At 38.8% G+C, this 21,324-nt stretch overlaps 1 protein-coding gene across 18 annotated transcripts in view; it reads left to right on the top strand.

Annotated features, from left to right (window-relative positions):
* The window catches only part of CEP112 (centrosomal protein 112), a 551,317-nt gene that overhangs the window by 441,122 nt on the left and 88,871 nt on the right, over positions 1-21,324 (top strand). For 17 of the 18 annotated variants that reach the window (XM_031657708.1, XM_031657706.1, XM_031657712.1 and 14 more), the window contains one exon: positions 2,215-2,364. In XM_031657708.1, coding sequence (XP_031513568.1) covers positions 2,215-2,364 — 150 coding nt within the window. Of the gene's footprint in view, positions 1-2,214; positions 2,365-11,667; positions 13,992-21,324 lie in introns of those variants that run through there. The other variant, XM_031657715.1, reaches the window with a different exon arrangement.

Below are 21,324 nucleotides of genomic sequence, written 5' to 3'. Positions count from 1 at the left end.
ACTGTGAGTTGACTGTTCTGCGCATCAATTTTTGACATTTACTGTGAGAATTTAACCTTTCCTGTTTCACAGAAGTGCTATGAGAATTAATTGAATTGATGCCAGAATGAAAACAATATTTAATCAAAATTCAGAAAATGTATGAAAAACATCTTCATTCGCAGTAAATGAATGTTTCCACTCATAGCAGAAGGCTCAAGTTTGCATGTAATAATATTGACATTGCTATTATATATTTTGTCATTTCACAATATTTGATTATTGACAAATTCTAAGTGTCAAACTTTGGTACAGTGAATTTGCTCACTTCTCAAAGCATAAATACTCCATATTTTATTGTCAAGATGCTACTATTTATGTCAGTAGTAACAACTAGTATTTCTATAGCATTTGGCTTCTGGGGGACTCCAGACAGTTTCTGTGCATTGCCTTATAATGCTGTAATCTCCTTTTGTAGTTGGAAAAACTGAGCTGCAAGAAAGATAACTTGTCCAGTGTTTCTCACCAACTGCCCTCCCCCCTGCTTAGGACCAAAAGAATTATATTCTAATGCGGGCCTAATGTTGTTTCTTTTATTAGAAGAAATGACTATTTCCTGCTTTTAAAAAGTCATCGCTATTGAATTTGCAAGGAAATGGATACATCCAAACCAAAGGAAGGACAGTGCTCTCAGAAGGCTGATTCAATATAAAAGTTTCTCATCAGATGGTTAATTTGAGAAGTTGGAAGAACCCTGTCTGGGAGAGAACAGATTCTTAAATGTAGGGAATATTCCAGGAGTGAATGAAAATGGCACCATGTAAACCAAAATAACTATCCATGAGTTAGGAAGAAAACAACCTATTTGGAAGTATAAACTTCCCTACAATACCAAAACCTTGTTTTAAGGAAACGTAAGGGAGTGGCCAAGCATGGTGGCTCACACGTGTAATCACAGCACTTTGGGAGGCTGAGGTGGGCGGATCACAAGGTCAGGAGTTCGAGACCAGCCTGGCTAATATGGCGAAACCCATCTCTACTAAAAATACAAAAATTAGCTGGGCGTGGTGGCCTGTAGTCTCAGCTACTCAGGAGGCTGAGGCAGGAGAATGGCGTGAACCCAGGAGGTGGTTACATTGAGCTGAGATCGCACCACTGTACTCCAGCCTGGGTTACAGAGTGAGACTCCATCTCAAAAAAAAAAAGAAAGAAAGAAAGAAAGAAAGAAACATAAAGTTGGCAGGCTAAAGGACCCAGTTAGTGCAGTGATGGGTCTGACTGCATGGTTCAAATCCTGCCTGTCTCTTTAGTTGGATGTGATTTTCAACAATGTAAGATATTTGTCCTCTTTCTGTGCCTCTGTGTCCTCATTTATAAAAGATAGGCAGTCCAGGCACAGTGGCTCATGCCTGTAATCCCTGCACTTTGGGAGGCCAAGGTGGATGGATCACCTGAAGGTCAGGAGTTCGAGACCAGCCTGCCTAACATGATGAAACCCCATCTCTACTAAAAATACAAAAAATTAGCTGGGCGTGGTGGCGGACACCTGTAATCCCAGCTACTTGGGAGGCTAAAGCAGGAGAATCACTTGAACCCCGGAAGCAGAGGTTGCAGTGAGCCGAGATCGCGCCATTGCGCTCCAGCCTGGGCAACAAGAATGAAACTCCATCTCAAAAATAAAAATTAAAATAAAAAAAATAAAAGATAGGCAATAATAATACTTGTCTCACAGTAGTATATGACATAAGAATGTAAAGTGTTAAACACAATACACAAACGTTAGTGAATTCCCAAAAATTACTGTCTAGAATTAGGTGACTGAAGAATAAACTCTATTCATTATTTTCTTTGGTTATTACAGTTCAAAGCATTATGAAAAGCAGAATAGCTTTTCTCATTCTAATAAGTATATTTCTCAGTAAAATAAAATCTGACACTTTTCATATTTTTGAGATCACAGATGTTCTTTCTTCTGATGAGTAAATATTGTGGAATGTTAGAGTGGAAACGTCTTCCAAGTATATTTGGTTCAGCAGTTGTTCACCATTCACAGTTTTATTAAAGTCTTTTATTGTATGGAATTTCATGCATTATAGTGTGTGATATGTTAATTGAAAATGTTTAATTTGTGGAATAGAGTTTTGTCAAATCCATTCTTTTGTTAAGCATCAATACATATAAATAGATGCCTCTCCCAGAAGAATTTGAAGTGATAGCATGCTGTTTTCATTTTAGATCATAGCAGAACTTCAGACAACCATTTCCTCTCTGAAAGAGGAGAACAGCCAGCAGCAGCTTGCTGCAGAAAGGCGGCTCCAGGATGTTAGACAAAAGTTTGAAGATGAGAAGAAGCAGCTGATTAGAGATAATGACCAAGCAATCAAGGTAATCTGAAGACTTCAGTAACCAGTGGTACCAGCTGCTTTAATGTAATTAAAAGGAGGGCTGAAATCCCAGCAGTGGGCAGATGAATGCGGGTATCTGGCTTGTTCACACAGCCTGCAGTAATTCCATTCACTGGACTCTACCTTTGATGTATCCAGTGACTCAGGCTGACTTCCCTCTAAGAGATCGCATGCCAGCATAAAAAGTCATTTTTGGCAAGCCCAGTCCATTCACATTGAACAAATATTTTAAAAATACCCTGTCCTTTCTCTTGAGAACCACTTTGGAACTGTCTCTTGAAATTAGAATGACTGTTTGAGCCTAGCACTGCCGGCTGTTAAAGTCAGAAGTCAGCTTCCAATTTGCATTCTGTTCTTTGCCCACATCCTTTCATTATGTATTCGCATAATGAGAAATAACCTGTTCGAAGCTTGGAATGCCAGCCATTTGATGTGCTTCGACACAGTACAGGAAAGATGTGTTTTTGCTGAGAAACTAGGTTGTTTCCAAATGACTTCAGAGAATCACACCCTTAATAGCAACAGAAAATTCCCTGGACCCTGATTCTTTTCGGTGATAGGCAGTTAGATCTCCAAGTAGTTTTTTCTTGGCTTCATAGCAGTGAATATTATTGTAAGTGTCTACATCATACTGGATTTAATCTGTGAGGATAAGCATCTGGAAACCTTTATAAATAAGGCTTAAAAGAGAACAAAAAATTTTTAAAGAATTCCCAGCAAAAGATTATTTTTCAGCGACTTTAGTTTGACATAACAATACTCAAAGAGTGTAGAGTCATCTTACAAAGCAAAGAACGATAGAAGAAAAATTTGGGTTTTATAGCTGCCCTTTCCTGCCTGACCTCTGCATCTTCTTTTTCTATAGCCTATTGCAGGCAATCTGAGTAACGTTGGGAAGAGTTAGTGTTAATGTCAGTTGCTTTTTATGTATTCCCTTTAAGCTGAGACAACACTAGACAGAATAAAAAGCCTTAACAGATGGACAAAACCTTCAAGGCCTTTACATCCGGCCTCCTCACTTTACCAGTGAGGACTTATTTTTTTGTTAATGATATTTTTCCTATATATTTCCACCTGCAAGCTTATTTCCCCTACCTGTGTTATGGAGACCAAAAAAAAAAAAAAGATTTTTTTTTTCATATTCTGGTGGTTTAAAAACATCTTTCAAGTTTTTTTTCAATTACAAACATACAGGAAGTGCCCCCATTGATCTGTGTAACAGATCTTGCTTCACATAAATTGCATTGCATATTTTGTTTAAATTGTTTTAGTTCTATAAAATTTCCATATTAAGTGGATTTCTTTTTCACTTTATGTCCAAATACCAAGTGGTAGGTAATATCCAAATTTTAAATGAACAATCAAATCTCAATATAAGCAAAAATGGAAAATATTAATGTACTCCTGACAACATAGTTCTGGTAGTTTCTTGGTGATTTAAAAAATCTTGAAAGAATTATAATTAGTACAGTTGCTCATTTTAAACTAATTCTTACAGTTTTAATTATTTAATTTTTAAATTATTTAATAATTAATTTTTAAATTATTTAATAATAATTTAATTAATTCTTACAGTTTTATAATATATATAGAAACCATATGTACCATATGTTACCTGAAAATAAAAAATTAAAATTACAATGTAGGTAAGATATAGCTAAGTTTTGATTCACTCACTCAGATTATACATAAAGTAAATGACATTTCTTTTTTACTAACCTACATTAAAGTTGCTAAGGTCATTGATTCATTAGCGCGCATTGCCTTGGCTCCTTTTTTAAGGCTATATCACAAAAAGTACTGCGAAAAATAGCTGATATTTACTCAACATGTACTATGTTTCACGCTCTGCCATTTTCATTCATCTCATGTTCCATTATCTCATTTAAGCCTTATAGTAATCTTCATGAGGAAGGTATTTCTGTTATCCCCATATTACAGATGGGGAAACTGAGACTATGAGGTTAAATAACTAGCCCAAGATCATCCTGCTGAACAATTGGCAGAGACAGTTTCAAGCCACAATCTTTCTTACTTGAGAGCCTCAACTACTAACTATTATACCATACCCCAGTGTACTACATTCTGTCCATGAAAATGACTCAAATGACCAAGTGCCAAAATGAACCTAGATATTGTCATTCTGTTTTTCTCTCTTCATGAATGATATAACATTTTTGCAGCAGTTGTTTGATTTGGACATTCTGATTATATTTAAGTGTTTTGTATACATAGATTTAGGTACATGAGTAGATATTGATACTCAGAAAGAGGCACAGCCACTACGAGGCTTGATTTTCTGGGACCAAATACATTTGTCTGCAGATATATTCAATAGAGACATAAAAGTAGTGTGCATGCTAATTGTGAAACATACTTCACTCCACTTCTGGGTTGATGATGAACTGAGCTCTTTCAAGCTGGTGATCGAGAATGGAGACAGAGAGTAAACCTAGTACTCATTCTGTCAGAGCTTATAATAATATTTCTGCAGATAAATCATTAAACTAATTCTAGAGAAAATTTGAGGTATACTAAAATCCACTTAAAGGGTCACCAGTCAGGTGCAATATAACTTGATAAAACGTTTCTGAAGGATAATTTGGCAATACCTATCATTATTAAATTGCCTGAGAGACATACCTAGTCTTTGACCCATTTTCAGAATTTACCCAAAGGTGGCAATTAATAATCGTACTAAACTTTAGCTAATCAAAAAATGCTTGTTCTGGCTTTCATCCTTTCAGTCAGTAATTATTTATTAAGCTCCTTTTATGTGACAGGTACCTGCAACACCAGCATTCTCTATATCCTTTCTATATTTTTAACTATAGCAAATACACTGAAAACTGTGCACTATAGGAAATGATGCTGGAGAGCATATTTAGGCATATTGAAAATGTTCACAAGATATTTTTCAATGAAAATGCGCATTCCAAAACATATAGATATGAGCTCATTTTTGCAAAACAAAAGTATGACTCAAGAGAAAAAAAGACTACAGTTATATCAAAATTTTACTAGTGGATATCTCTAAGTGGCAGAATTTAAGATTTTTTTAGTTTTGTCTATATTTAAACTATAGCAGCACTTTTGCAATGAGAAGCAATAAAAATTGGTAAAAAGGGAAAAGCTACCAGCCTGAAGAAATCCATTGAACATTGTGGGAATACTTGTAGGTGAGACTAACAGCAGGCATGATCCTCACTGTCCAAGAAACAACAGATGAAGTAAGGTCTTTTACAAAACAGAATTCCTTTAGTGTAAAAAGAGTTACACAAATGAATGAAATTCATAAGAATAGATATTTTATTTTATTTTATTTTATTTTATTTTTTGAGATGGAGTCTCACTCTGTTGCCCAGGTTGAAGTGCAGTGGCACGATCTCAGCTCACTGCAACTTCCACCTCCCAGGTTCAAGCAATTCTCCTGCCTCAGCCTCCCAAGTAGCTGAGATTACAGGCACCCACCACCATGCCCAGCTAATTTTCGTATTTTTAGTAGCAACAGGGTTTCACCATGTTGGCCAGGCTGGTCTCGAACTCCTGACTTCAGGTGATCCACCTGCCTCAGCCTCCCAAAGTGCTGCGATTACAGGCATGAGCCACCACATCTGGCCAAGAATAGATCTTTTATGCTGTAACACACTATCTTTTAAAAATCAACAGCAAAAAAACTTTATCACTTATTTACTGCCTTAGCTCACTCCTTACATTCAAAGTCACACCTTTCAAAAGAGTTATCACCAGTGCATACCCCAAAACTTGGTGGCTTAGAGCAATAGCTCTCTGCCCATAATTCTTTGGATCAGAAATTTGGGCAGGGATCAGCTGGGTGGTTCATCTGCTCAATGTATGGCATTGGCTGGGGTGCTTCATGAGGTTACATTCAGCAGAAAGCTTGGCTGGGGTTGGACTGTCTGAGCTGGTTTCAGGCCCATGCCATATGGCCTTTCTCGCTAATAGATTAATCAGACTTTTCACTTAGTAGCTGATGTCAAAGAGAATTAAAAGGGGTAAAAGCAGAACCTGCATTTCCATTAAACCCTGCCCTGGGAAGATTCACAAACTCACTTCCACCACATTCTATTGATCAAGATAGATCCTAGGGCCAGCCCAGAATCAAGGAGAGGAGAAACAGTGGCCATTCTCTCAGTGGGAGGAATGGCATAGATTGTGAGGCCATCTTAAATCTACCACAGTAGTCGATACTAAAGGTCCAGTTTTTATCTCCCATTTATTCCTCAACTATACAAAATAGTACGAAGAGGAAAATATCTATATTCCTACTACCCATAATCAACATTAATTAACATCGTGGCATATTTGCATCCATCTTTTTTTATAAAGAAAATCTATTCTCTTGTTTTCGAAGAAGTAGAAATGTCATATGCTCATTTATAAATAATTTAAAATCCAAGAATAAAAAAGTAACAGTTTTTAAAGTCACCCCAAATCCTGTCACCCAGAAATAACCATCATAGAATTAAGGTAAACATTATTTCCGATATCCTACTATGTATAAGGCGAAAAGAACAGAAAGCTGAGTAGGCTTTTGAAATGAATACTATAGATTTTTTGTTGTTGTTTTAGAAAAATCTTTAATTTTACTTTAATTCAACAGATGAAAGAAACTAGAGTAAAACAGAGGAACTGTTGAAGTTTTGGACAGAACATGTTGATTTCGGCTGAAAAACATGTACATTTGCACCCTCATAGTTTCTCCCGTATGAGGAGAGAACCCTTCCCTGCCACCTCCTACCTTGGATAGTAGTAGTATTTTCACACTGTCAGGGTTTATGATATTCACAATTTTTAAACCGTATCCTATAGTTTAATTCTCATGCTATATTTCCATCTATGCAGTGCTTATACTAGGCCTTTTACCATAGTGTCTCCATTCCCACAGTTTTTACTTTGATTTGTTTCTTAATTGACTGGATGGTGCTGTCTTCCCTGAGTTTTTTCATGTTTAAGAATGTCTGCTGGCTAACCTGTATGATTGAATGCCATGTTACATGGGTGCAGTGTTCCTGTTCACATTTTCTTCCCATGTGTAAACACGGCCCATCAAGCATTTAAGATTGCTGTGAGAAGCCTGGGCTAGAGAGACCAGCAGACATGACCCGCAGACTTTTCTGTCTGCAGACCAGCAGACATAGACAGAGTGCTCCTCCATGGAAGTGATTTGTATTTTCTGAGGCATTCCTGAAGAAGTCTTTCTTTCTCCTGTAAGTGTAGTAGATTAACCAGGATAAATTCAGTTAAGTGACTGGGATATGTCTACATGTTCAGTATTCAAATAGCAAATGAAGCACAGTGGTTCTCCTTGTAAGTGAAACTGACTTGTAGTGTCTCTGTGTGTTCTCTGACCTGAGGGAAGGGGAAGGCAGAGCTGGCGCACAAACCACCATGCATCTGGCTGAACTGACTGTTCTCGCTTTGAGATTATGTTAAGTGTGTTTCAGGGTTCACACTGCCGACATGGGAGCGGCATCTTCTTTTCCTTTGAGTTTTTAATGATCCCAATTTTGTGTATATCCCTGAAGTCCTTTCCTCTGAGGTGGCCAGCCCTGATGTTTATCTGTTTTTCTGCCACATCCATCTCCCCTACTCTCAGCCAGAAGAGGAAAAAGATGAGGCTGCCATGCCATTTCCTTCCTCCAAATTTGGTGATAGTATTGAGAATTCTCAGAATTTTGACTCATAACAAAATAATGATCCTAGGGGCATGGCAAGTTTTGAAGTTAAGCCCCTGTGCAACTCTTCACTGTGCTCCAGAATTATGTTTCTTTCCTTGACCCCAGATTTTTGATGGTTTTTTGTATGATGTCTACCTTATCACCCGATATTGTTCTGTTGGTGTATTTTTGCTGGCTTTTACTCTTCCTGACTCATTTTATTTGGTGTTGGGAGAGGGACGTTAAATCTACTATCTAATCTGAGAAGCCTATTTGACTTCTTCATGACACATAGCAAGGATCTTCTGCTGCTCAGATATTACCACAATAATGCTGCCTAACAAACGCTTTTGGAGACTCAGTGACTTTCACTCACATTTATTTTTTCTTTTTTGCAACATGTCTGCGGGTCGCTGTTGTGGCTCAGATTCAGAACATGCATTGACTGACCGGGTTTGACTCCAGGCTTTAGATCAGATTCAGGCCAGCTCTACGCGTTTGTACAGTCGGCTTGGACTAGTAGTTGTCTGGGATATCCTGTTCATGGTAAATTACAGAAGTGCAAGAGGATGGATTGAAAGAAAGCCCTGCATCCTCAGCCTCATTTCTGTCCACATCAATGAGGCAGGGAAATTATATACTGACTCTAGTTAGAAGACCATGAACACCTGTGAACAATGATTTAATCTGCACGGACTAGCCTCTAAAAACTTTCTTAGCTCTATGGCAGCACTTTCCTGGGGCATCTACCTTTCGGAACCCCTCTTTCCCATTCTTATTCCCATCTTTTCTTTTTTGCACTGAAATAATGGTATTAGTTAGGGCCTATTTTGTTTTATCTATATGTATTGGATTGTCCCTGGACAATCTCGTCCCTTCACGTTAACTTCCAGACAAATGAATTTTGAATTTTCATCACCATTCAAACTTTTCTCCTGAGCCCTCAATTCACATTTCTGACTACTACTGGACATTTCCATTTGGATGGACCATAGACTGCATAATCTAGACCTGTCATAAACTGAATTTATCTTCCTCTTGCTCTTCTCCCAGCCCTAGCCTGCTCTTCTTCTTGTATTGATTATCTGAATTAAAGTACCACCATCATCTACCTACTCACTGAAGTCAGATTCTTAGAAATCTCTCTGAATGAATTCTTTCCTTCCCTTACCTCTCATAGGTCAGTCCCTAGAGAAAACTCCTAAATATCTCCAAACTCATACCCCACTCCCCAATCACTAGATCCTACCTTCTAGGTCAGATCATCATCATCTTTGACCTTGCCTAGCACAATCACCCTTATCTAGAATCACTGCCAATAACTTGGCCCTCTCAAATCTATGCCTCACACTATGGATAAGGTAACTTTTCTAAAACACAAATATGGGCATGTTGTTTTTTCTTAAAATTCATCAATGGCTTTCCATTGCCTATAGGATAAAACCTATACTTGTCAATATGGCATATAAAACACTTGATGATCTAGGCTGGGCACAGTGGCTCATGCCTGTAATCCCAGCACTTTGGGAGGCTGAGGCGGGCAGATCACAAGGTCAGGAGTTCAAGACCAGCCTGGCCAACATGGTGAAACCCCGTCTCTAATAAATATACAAAAATTAGCCAGGCGTGGCAGCGGGCACCTGTAATCCCAGCTACTCGAGAGGCTGAGGCAGGAGAATCACTTGAGCCCAGGAGGCAGAGGTTGGAGTGAGCTGAGACCATACCATTTCACTCTAGCCTGGGCGACAGAAGCAGGACTCCATCTCAAAAAAGAAAAAAAAAAAAGACAAAAGCAGGTTATGATCTAAACCAGCAGCTCTTAAGGTATTCTCTGCAGACTCCGATGAGTCCCTGAGACCTTTACAATGGCCTCACAAGGTCAAAATTATTTTCATAATAACACAAAGACATCACTTTCCTTTTTTACTATATTGATACTTGCACAGATGATATAGAAGCAATGGTGCCTTCACACAAAACAAGGCTTTAACATGAAACCATATGACTAGTCATTATTTTCTTCACTACCATGTACTTATGGTTAAAAAAAAAAATAAAACAACAAAGCAATAAAATGTACAGATGGTCCCTGATTTACAGTGGCTCAACTTACAATTTCTCAGCTTTATGACAGGTTAATCAGGGTATTAAGTGCATTTTCAACTTAACGATATTTTCGACTTACATTGGGTTTATTGAGACTTAATACCATCTTAGTTGAAGAGCATCTGTGTTGATTTTGTTAAATCTCAAACCTTGAGGACACATCTCTTTTAATATTAATAGCAAGTACACATGAAGCACTTCTGCTGCATAAAGTAGAATGACTGTCTTAGGGAAAAGCAGTTCTGTGTCTGTATGAGTATGAGCTGAACTCTAGTCACTCTGAAAGAAAGACTGACATACAACGTATGCATATTCACACTTGAATATTTGGCAGATGTTTTCTTGAAAATGAATGAAATGAAACAAGCCTGACATTTCAAGAATAACAACTGACTATATTGTTGCTAATGATAAAATTTGAGCTTTCAAGCAGAAATTAGAATTTTGGAAAATGAATACCACCACTGTGAGCCTGACAGCCTTACAATACTTACAGACTTTTCTGATGAGATCGGTGATATTATGAGTGATGTGTATGGGAAGAAAGGGGAAGGAAGAGAGTGAAGCATATCAACATTTGGAAGATTTGTATAACTCACAGAACCACGTTTTCCAAAAGACAGACACCTGATGTCACAAAACCATGCCTGAGTAAAAGATCCATTGAAAATACAAAAGAGATCAATGGATGTTGAGGTAATAGTATGAAAAGTTCACTGAGAGAGTTTCAGATTCCACATTGCAACTAACTTTTTAGAAGCTACCACTTGTCAAATTTTAGCATAGTAACAAAACTATCCACAGTCATCTAAAAAGGCTACTAAAATACTCCTCCCTTTTCTAATTTATCTATGTGAGACTAGATTTTCTTCCTGTTCTTCAGTCGAAGTAGCATCTTGTAAGAGATTGAATGCAGAAGCATATTTGAGAATCCAGCTGCCTTCTATCAAATCAGACGTTGAAAAGATTTGCAAAAAATGAAACATAGCTAGTTGTCTCACTAATTTTTTTTTTTTTTTGCTTTGGAAAAATAGTGATTTTTCTATTAAAATATTGTATTTATGTTTACACATAATGGATTTATTACTATTTTAATGAATAAAATGTTTTAATATTTCTTAGTTTTAATATGTAATATGATAAATTCAGTGGATGTAATGCACATATACAAAACCTCTTTGAGGTTGTCAGTTTGTAAGAGTGGACTGGAGTCCTGAAACCCAACATGTGGAGAACCACTTGTCTAGACATCACCCTCCACTCCCCCTCGTCAGCTGCCAGTGCTCAGCATAGATGCCATGTTCTCTACGATCCCATGCCCCATGGGAAATGCCCCTGAGCTCTGTGTAAAGTGGCCTTTCCCTTTGACTTAAAGGTCATCTTTTCTGTGAAGCATCAGAGTGAGAAACTCATGCCAGCCTCGTCCATTCCTCTAACAAAGTGTTTGCTGTATTACGGTGCTGATCCATAATCCCTCACCCAGTCCGAATCTGCAGGTTCTAGGAAGGTGGTGCTTGTGCTGTATCTGCAGTGGGTCCTGGGACCGCACAGTCTACTGGACACATACAGGAACTGTGAAACGTGTGAGTGTCCGCAGTGAAAGAGACAAGTCAAGATTGTAAGTCCCACCCAACATCAGTCAGGTCTTGTTCCCGAAGAAGTTAACTCAGACTTTCCAAAAGAATTTGTGTTTTCCAGAGGATTTTTGGATTTCAGGATTGCGGAGAGAACATTGTGGACCTGTATGTAGATTAATTCTATTTCTCACCAACTAGACTATGAGGTTTTTGAGAGCAAGCTTTAGTGCAATGTTTGTTTCAATGGAAGTGCTGGAAGTACACAGAATAAATGAAAGATGTTCCCTCATGAATCATAAAAGGTTCTGATAACAAATAGTGTCCCTTTATTCTCATGTCATTTTATTTTTAGTGGCAGCAAGCTCATAAATATTCTGTAATGGTATAGCAGATATGGGGAGAGAACTCAGATCTTGTGGTAACCATCATATATTTTGCCTAATTTATGCAGATTTAAAAAAAAAAATACCGCGTGCCTTGTATATACAGACACACCTCATTTTATCACACTTCATTTTATTGCACCTCACAGATACTGTGTTTTGTACAATTCAAGGTTTGTGGCAACCCTGTGTCAAGTCGATTGGCACCATTTTTCCAACAGCGTGTGCCCACTTTGTGTCTCTGTGTCACATTTTGGTAATTCTCGCAATATTTCAGACCTTTTCATTATTATAACTGTTATGGCGATTGATCTGTTATCAGTGATCTTAGATGTTACTATCGTCATTGTTTTAGGGCGCCACGAACTGCACCCATGGGAGACAACAAACAATAAATGTTGCGTGTGTCCTAACTGCTCCACTTCCTGGCCATTCTCCCATCTCTCTCCATCTCCTCGGGCCCCCCTCTTCCCTGAGACACAACAATATTGACATAGGTCAGTCAATAATTCTACAGTGGCCTCTAAGTGTTCAAGTGAAAAGAAGAGTCACACATCTCTAACTTTAAATCAAAAGCTAGAAATTACTAAGTTCAGTGAGGAAGGCTTGTTGAAAGCCAAGACAGGCCCAAAGCTACGCCTCTTGTATCGAACAGCCACATTGTGAATGCAAAGGAAAAGTTCTTGAAGGAAATTAAAAGTGCTACTCCAGTGAACACATGAATGGCAGAAAGTAAAGCAGCTTTGTGGTGATATGGAGAAAATTTTAGTAGTCTAGTAGAAGATGAAACTAGCCACAACCTTTCCTTAAGCCAAAGTCTAATTGAGAGCAAGGTCATAAATTTCTTCAATTCCGTGAAGGCTGAGAGAGGTGAGGAAGCTGCAGAAAGAAAAGTCTGAAGCTAGCAGAGGTTTGTTCATAAGGTTTCAGGAAAGAAGCTATCTCCATAACATAAAAATGCAAGGTGATGCAGCAAGTGCTGAAGTAGAAGCTACAGCAGGTTACCCAGAAGATCTAGCTAGGTCCTTGATGAAGGTGACCACACTAAATGACAGATTTTCTATGTAGATGAAACAGCCTTCTATTGGAAGAACATGCCATCTAGGACTTTTATGGCTAGAGAAGCTTTAAAACTACAAAGGACAGGCTAACTCTCTTGTTCGAGGCAAGTGCAGCTGGTGACTAAGGTCAGTGCTCATTAACCATTCCAAAAATCCTAGGACCCTAAAGAATGATGCTAAATCTAATCTGCCTGTGCTTTTTCAGTGGAACAAGAAAACCTGCACTGCAACTTGGTTTACAGCATGGTTTACTGAATATTTTAAGTGTGCTGTTGAGACCTCCTGCTCAGAAAAGAAAGATTCCTTTAAAAACAATGACTGCTGATTAACCATGCACCTGGTCACCCAAAAGCTCTGATGGAGATGTACAAGGAGAGGAATTTTTTTTCTTGCCTGCTAACACAGCATCCATTCTCCAGCTCATGAATCCAGGAGTCATTTCAACTTTCAAGTCTTGTTATGTCAAAAATACATTTCATAAGACTATAGCTGCCATAGATGGTAGTTACTCTAATGGATCTGGGCGAAGTAAATTGAAAACTTTCTGAAAAGGGTTCACCATTTTGGAACCATTAAGAACATTTTTGATTCATGGGAGGAGGTCAAAATCTCAACATTAACAGGAGTTTGGAAGAAGTTGATTCCAACTCTCACGAATGACTTTGAGGAAGTAACTGCAGATGTGGTAGAATAGGGAGAGAACTAGAATTGGAAATGGAGCCTAAAGATGTGACTGAATTGCTGCAACCTCATGACCACACTTGAATGAAGAGTTGCTTCTTATGGATGAGCAAAGACAATGTTTTCTTGAGATGGAATCTACTCCTGGGGAAGATGCTGTGAACATTGTTGAAATGACAACATAGGATTTAGAATATTATATCAACTTAGTTGATAAAGCAGTGGCAGGATTTAAGAAGATAGACTCCCATCTTCAAAGAAATTCTACTGTGGTAAAATCAAACAGCATCGCATGCTACAGAGAAATCTTCCGTGAAAGAAGTCAGTTGGTGCAGTGAACTTTATTTTTATCTGTTTAAGAAATTGCCACAGCCATCCCAGCCTTCAGCAACTACCACCCTTATTAGTCAGCAGCCATCAGCATCAAAAGCAAGACCCTCCTCTAATAAAAAGATTAGGACCTTCTGGGGGCTCAGATGATTGTTAACATGTCTTAGCAATAAGAAAGTTTTAATTAAGGTATGTACATTGTTCTTTTAGACGTAATGCTATTGCACACTTAATAGACTATAGTGTGGTGTAAACATGACTTTTATATGCTATTGGGAAGCCAAAAAATATGTGAGACTCTCTTTATCATGGTATACACTTTATTGCAGTGGTCAGGAACTGAACTTGCGGTATCTCCGAGGTATGCCTGTATTATCTAAGAACATAATTTGTATACTCTAGGGTCAATGGCCACAAAAGGCTGTATGCCAAAGCCAAGTTATCTAAATGTGAGTTAGCACCATCCACTGAGCTCACAGAAGTTCATTTGGGGAAACGTTAGAAATAGTTTCTTAAAGAGACTGTGGAACATTCTTCTGGCATCACTGCACCACCAGGGCTAAGTCCTTTCTTTGAAGCTAGTGTATTGAAAGTTTCTCACTGTGAAGCCAGATGTCCAAGCAGAGATTTCATATCAAGGAGAAATGTTGTAAAATTTTTGCTTGCAGGCATAGAAAAGAGATTTTACAGCATTGATGCTTCTCTCCCTTGGCTACTGACTGGAGTTCACAAGAAAAGGTCAGCTGCCAGTAGGACATCTAGCAATCTGGTCTGTGTTACCAGAAGGGCTTGGTTGGGGGCAGGGGGTGGGGGGTGTAGAATATTTCATAAGATTGGGCAATTTTTACTGTGCTAAAAGCTTACAGGGATCAATTCCCAAAGAATAAAATTACAAACCTCATTGTGGTGTTTTAGTAGCATTGAGAAACAGAAAGAAATCTCAATGCCTAGCATCAAATGGCATTGTTTGGGACCTGTTCACTATTTAATTCTTGTCTCCCCTGTATGCACGTCCTAAGGGCACAAGGAAAGTGGCATTTTCTTTATGCCCTCCTGAATTAGAATTAATAATGCTAAGAATAGAAATGTATTTTCCATCCCACCTAAGAAGGTTTGCCTACTCACTCAGAAAGGAAGACAGAGCCATTCAGTCATAGTAGCATAAAGCATAAGTGCCATTTTTCAGGAAGAATGCTCTGGAAGATAAGCTTGGATACACTGTGGCCGTGAATTATGACCTTGCTTCCTAGAGCAAGGAGAAGCAATAGCAATGAATGAGCAGAGAAGAAATGAACGGTTCTCTCTCAAAGGTTTTTTTTACCCCATACCTTCCCTCTGATGCTATTCTCTGGCAATTTTTATCTTATTTTAAAACTAATCAAATAAGATTCTTTGTTCAGAGGACAAAATCCTTCAAGTGCTATGAGAGATATGTTTAGCCCCTGGAACGCTGCCTTGTGTATGTTAAGGAATCAATTAAGTTTTGATGAGCGAATGTACAAATGTGTGAGTAGAGAGAGTGATGAAAAGAACACAGGTGAGAATAGATTCCTCTTCACCAATGGCTAAATTGTACTCTTTGAAAGTCACTAGGCGACTATATATGGTTAATTGATTTTTTCGTTTGTTTGTTTGAGAAAGGATCTCGCTATATGGCCCAGGCTGGAGTGCAGCGGCACCATCTTGGCTCTCTGCAGCCCCCAACTCCTGGGCTCAAGCGATCCTCCCTCCTCAGACCCCAGCCTTAGTAGCTGGGACTACAGATGCGCATCACCACGCCCAGCTAGGTTTTGCATTTTTAGTAGAGACAGGGTTTCACCATGTTACCCAGGCTGGTGGTTAATTGTAGTATTGCATTATCCAAAATGAAGTACTTTGGTTAATAAACTATTGGAATATATATGGATAATTTAGTTTTTTAATTTTACAAATTTAACAAAAAACGACTGGGACATTGTTAATCTTTAATAATGCTATACTGTATCAGAGATAGTTCAAAGGCAGTATAATGGACATAATGATCATTGAATGATATAAATGTAAGCCTCAGCAACCAAAATTACTGAATGATCAATTTAATATTTATTAGGTGGTGCAAAAGTAATTGTGGTAATGGCGAAAACTGCAATACTTTTGCACCAGCCTAATATATGCTACATAGGTGTATATGCACATATTATATGCAGTCATATGTCACATAACAACAAATCAGTCAAGATGGACTACATAGATGATGGTAGTCCCATAAAATTATAATGAAGTAAATGATGAGAAATTCTTACCGCCTAGTAACTTCTTAATGATCCTGACCCTTTGTAGGCCTAGCCTAATGTGTGTGTTTTTGTCTTATTTTTAACAAAAAGTTTACAAAGTAAAAATTAAAAAATTAATAGAAAAAAGGTTATGGAATAAGGATATAAAGAAAAATAGAATAGGTACAATTATTATTCGTCAAATGAAAATACATTTTTAACAAAGGAAAAAGTATTGTATAGCTGCGCAGTGTGTTTCTGTTTTAAGCTGTGTTATTACCAAAGAGTCAAAACGTTTAAATATTTTTTTTAAGTTTATAAAGTGAAAGTGTTCCAGTAAGCTAAGGTGAATTCATTATTGAAGAAAGAAAATGTTGTTTTATAAGTTTAGCATAGCCTAAGTGTAGAGTATTTTAAAGTCGACAGTAGTGTACAGTAATGTCCTAGGCCTTCACATTCACTCACCACTCACTCACTGACTCACAAATGCAACTTCCAGTCCCGCAAGCTCCATTTATGGTAAGTGCCCTATGTAGGTGCACCGTTTTGTATCTTTTATACTTTTTTTTTACTGTACCTTTTCTATGTTTAGATATATTTAGATAATTGCCTAATGTGCAGTAATGATACAGTAATGTTACAGTATAGTAACAGCTGTACTATAGGCAATTATACCACAATGGCATAAGGTGCAGGAAATGTACTTGAATACATTTACTCAAGTACCACTGGTACAACAGTTCTCTTTCTCCCACGTCCTTGATGAAATTGACTCACAGCTCCAGGCCCTGTGGTCACGGCTAAGCTCAACAAGCAGAGTATGGTCTCTAGACAAGTGGATAGACCGTATGGCATTGTTTCTCTTGCAACCCTTCCTAGCTACCAACCAACCTCTTGTTCTTTTTCTGATGTGTATATGGTTCAACTCTTCCATCTACTCTCTTAAAAATCCCTTTTGTAATCCCACCTTAATATAGAAAGTTTACAGAGTAACCTATCACCTCTTCTCCAAATTCCACAGTGTGTTTCTACTTCTCATCATCCTCTAGCTCTGTGCAGCGTTTGACTGTTGATTGACCAACAGTGTTCCTTCTAGAACAGGGGTTGTCAAGCTTTTTCTGTAAAGGGCCAAATAGTAAAAATGTTAGGCTTTGCAGGTCATATAGTTACAGTTGCAGCTACTTAGCTTTTAGCATTGTGGCCTGAAAGCAGCCATGGACAGTATGTCAACAGATGTGCATGGCTATGTTCCAATAAAACTTTATTGACAAAACCAAGGTAAATGCTAGATTTGGCCTGCTGGCTGTAGTTTGCCAACCCTTATCTTATCTTAGCTTATATGATACTTCTTTTACTTGTCTCTCTCCTGCTGGTCTCTCTTCCTCCCAGTGGGTGTTCCTCGAGTCTATGTCCTGGGCTTTGCTTCTCCTTTTCTTTTCCACACTAAGATCATCTCCTCTGTGATGTCAGCTGTCGCTTCTGTAGAGATGATTCCCAGAAGCCCTGGCCTGATTCCTAGTTGGGTCCTATATCTTGCACTGCCTGTAAATCCTCTTCTTTTGAAGATGCACTACTATTTCAGAGTCACCATCTACAACATTGAGTTGTGATCTTCCTTTCCCGATTGGCCCTTCTTTCCAGTCTATCGGGGTTACCCTCAGTCTTTTTGTTTCCTATTAGAAACTTTGAGTTCATCTTTGTCCTTTCTTTCCTTCATCCCAATTTATCTCAAGTCTATTGCCAGAGTCCTTGAATGTATTTCTTATTCCTCTGATATGACCCTATTCAGAGCCCTTCTCAACTTGTGATTGATTTAAAACAGCCTCCTCTCAGCCGATATCCCTGCCAAAAGGCTCTCAGCTTCAGTCCAGTGTGAAGAACTCTGCCAAAGAAATCTTAAATCACTGTGATGTCCTTGTCTTACAAAGAGGGTTTGGAAATCAGTAAGAAAACTTAACAACCCAGTGGACAAAAAGAGCAAAGAACATGAATGCAGAATTCACAGACAGAACATCAATGTCCAGCAAACTTATGAAAAAAATATGCTTATTGTTACTCATAATCAAATAAATGTAAATCAGAAATCCAAAGTTTTGAAGGGACTGACTGCCATCCATCTGACCAGTATAAGTTTTCGTTTCGAAAATGTGGTCAGTGGTGAAGATATAGGGAAACCGGCAGGCTCGAGCCCCATTTCTGAGAGTATAAGTCAGTGTGGCCTCTGTGGAGGGCAGCATGGTCATATCTACCAACATTCAAATGCACATAACCTTTGGGCCAGCAGTTCCCCCAACAGGAATCTATCTCTGGATATACTTGCAAGTCTATACAATATCTTTGCAGGATTGTTTGAGCAAAAAGCTGGGGAAAACAAATCATGACACATCTACACAATGGAATATTATGAGGCCATTTTTAAAGAATGAAGTAAATCTCTCTGCAAATGAGGCAAGGTTGCTAATATGTAATAAGTGAAAAGAGTGCAGCATGTCATATACATAAAAAGATGTCCTGAGTAGGTCTCCAGATGGATAATAGTGATTATTTCGGGGGAACAGGACTTTCCATTTTTTATTTTATATCTTTTGATGATGTCGTAATTTCTTACATCATATGACTAAATTGAATTTAGAGGATTGCTTATAACATCATGATCAAACTCTTCTGCTTAGCTTTCAGAGCCCGTCCAGGTTTCTCAGTATTCCTTGACACACACATTCTCTTCCAATCAAGCTGGTTCTCACCATCCACAAGCACCTTGCCAGCCACGCAGCCTGCCTTCTCTCATGCTGTTCACCTTCCTCCTCAGCAGCATCTTTAACCCTCAGACTTGTCAAGTTTTAGCATCTGAAGGTCTTATCTCCTTCCTCCGTGAAGCTCTGCTGACTGCCCCAGTCCTCAGGAACCTTACACTTTCATGAGGTCCTGTTATTAATCCTTAATTATTCTTTTCTTTTTTATTTTGAGATGGAGTCTTGCCCTGCCACCTATGCTGGAGTGCAATGGTGTGATCTCAGCTCACTGCAATCTCTGCCTCCTGGGTTCAAACGATTCTCCTGCCTCAGCCTCCCAAGTAGCTTGGATTACAGGCACCCACTACCATGCCCGGCTATTTTTTGTATTTTTAGTAAAGACAGGGTTTCACCATGTTGGCCAGGCTGGTCTCAAACTCCTGACCTTGTGATCTGGCCACCTCGGCCTCCCAAAGTGCTGGGATTACAGGAGTGAGCCACCATGCCCAGCCAATAATTATTATTTCATGTCTCACACTTTTGGTTTTTGCATAACACCCACAGTACTGAGGGCTCAAACATAAAGCCTTCATTGATTTAAAGAATATATTCCCAGGATACTGGCCCGGCATGGTGGCTGATACGGCTTGGCTCTGTGTCCCCACCCAGATCTCATCATGTACTCCCATAATCCCCACGTGTTGTGGGAGGGACCCAGTGGGAGATAATTTGACTCATGGGGACAGTTTCCCCCATACTGTTCTAGTGGTAGTGAGTAAGTCTCATGAGATCTAATGGATTTATCAGGAGTTTCCGCTTTTTCATCCTTCTGATTTTCTCTTGCCACCACCATGATTCTGAGGCCTCCCCAGCCATGTGGAACTGTAAGTCCAATTAAACCTCTTTTTCTTCCCTGTCTTGAGTATATCTTTACCAACAGCATGAAAACAGACTAATACAGTGTCTCACACCTGTAATCCCAGCACTTTGGGAGGCCCAGGCGAATGGATCACTTGAGGTCAGGAGTTCCAGACCAACCTGGCCAACATGGTGAAACCCCATTTCTACAAGATACAAAAGATTAGCCAGGCGTGGTGGTGCGCACCAGTAATCTCAGCTACTCAGGAGGCTGAGACAGGAGAATCACTTGAACCCAGGAGGTGGAGGTTGCAGTGAGTTGAGATCGTGCCACTGCACTCCAGCCTGGGTGACAGAGTGAGACTCTATCTCAAAAAATATATATACGTATAATCCCTGGTTACTAAATATATTAATTTATTTTATACCTATTATTGCTTGTTTTCAAGGCAGCTTTAAACACATCAACACCAACCTTGGTATTAAAAGAAGCAGGGACCCCAAATCCTCACCCCCACAAAATGTTAGTTCTTGGATTAGTTAAATATCTAAGCCTTCAGTTTAAGGAACTCCTCTTTTAAGATTCAGACAGCCTTGATGTATTAACATATTAAACCACTTGAAGTAATTCACACTCTAATGTGAAACTGTTTAATCAGAGACTCTTCCTAACAATTAGATGAGATCATCTCACTTGAAGGACTAGGAGGTGGTATTTGGAGCGGGGAGGGAGAAGAGGTCAGGAAATCATTTAGGAACCTGAGGAATAGAGCTTGAAGGTGTCTGCTAGAGGGGAGCAGGCAGCCTTGGGGGCAGCAGGAGAGGCCATTCAGTGGAAGAGGGGAAGGGACTAGACTGAACTGGGAAGAATTGCCCCCAGGGCAGGACTGGGCTGAGAGCCAACCTGTTGGTGGACTTCATTTCAGATCATCTTCTTTGCTGTAGAACTTTTAACGCCTGACTTCAGAAGTCTTTCAAACACTATTGTACCTGATCCTATATTTACATGTATAGGTTGAGACATGTATAATTTTTTTAAAAGAAAGGAGAATGTATGTGTATGTTGTACGTGTGTTTAAACATTTCTAGAAAAAGAATGAATGTATGCATATATATGTGTATATTTTCCAATAGTAGTTATATGCTACTGAGAGAAAAGTGAAGTTATGAATAAACAGTTGTGTTATCATAACTGGGATTCTGCATAACTGTGCCTTATCAATCGTGGAACAATTTAAAGACATTTCTAGCTCATTCTGTTTTACATTTATATAGAGTT

This window comes from Papio anubis, chromosome 17 (genome assembly GCF_008728515.1).
Source record: "Papio anubis isolate 15944 chromosome 17, Panubis1.0, whole genome shotgun sequence".
In the NCBI taxonomy this organism is placed as follows: domain Eukaryota; kingdom Metazoa; phylum Chordata; class Mammalia; order Primates; family Cercopithecidae; genus Papio; species Papio anubis.
The sequence above is the reverse complement of the archived record's forward strand: the minus strand, read 5'-3'. Positions and strand labels throughout refer to the sequence as shown.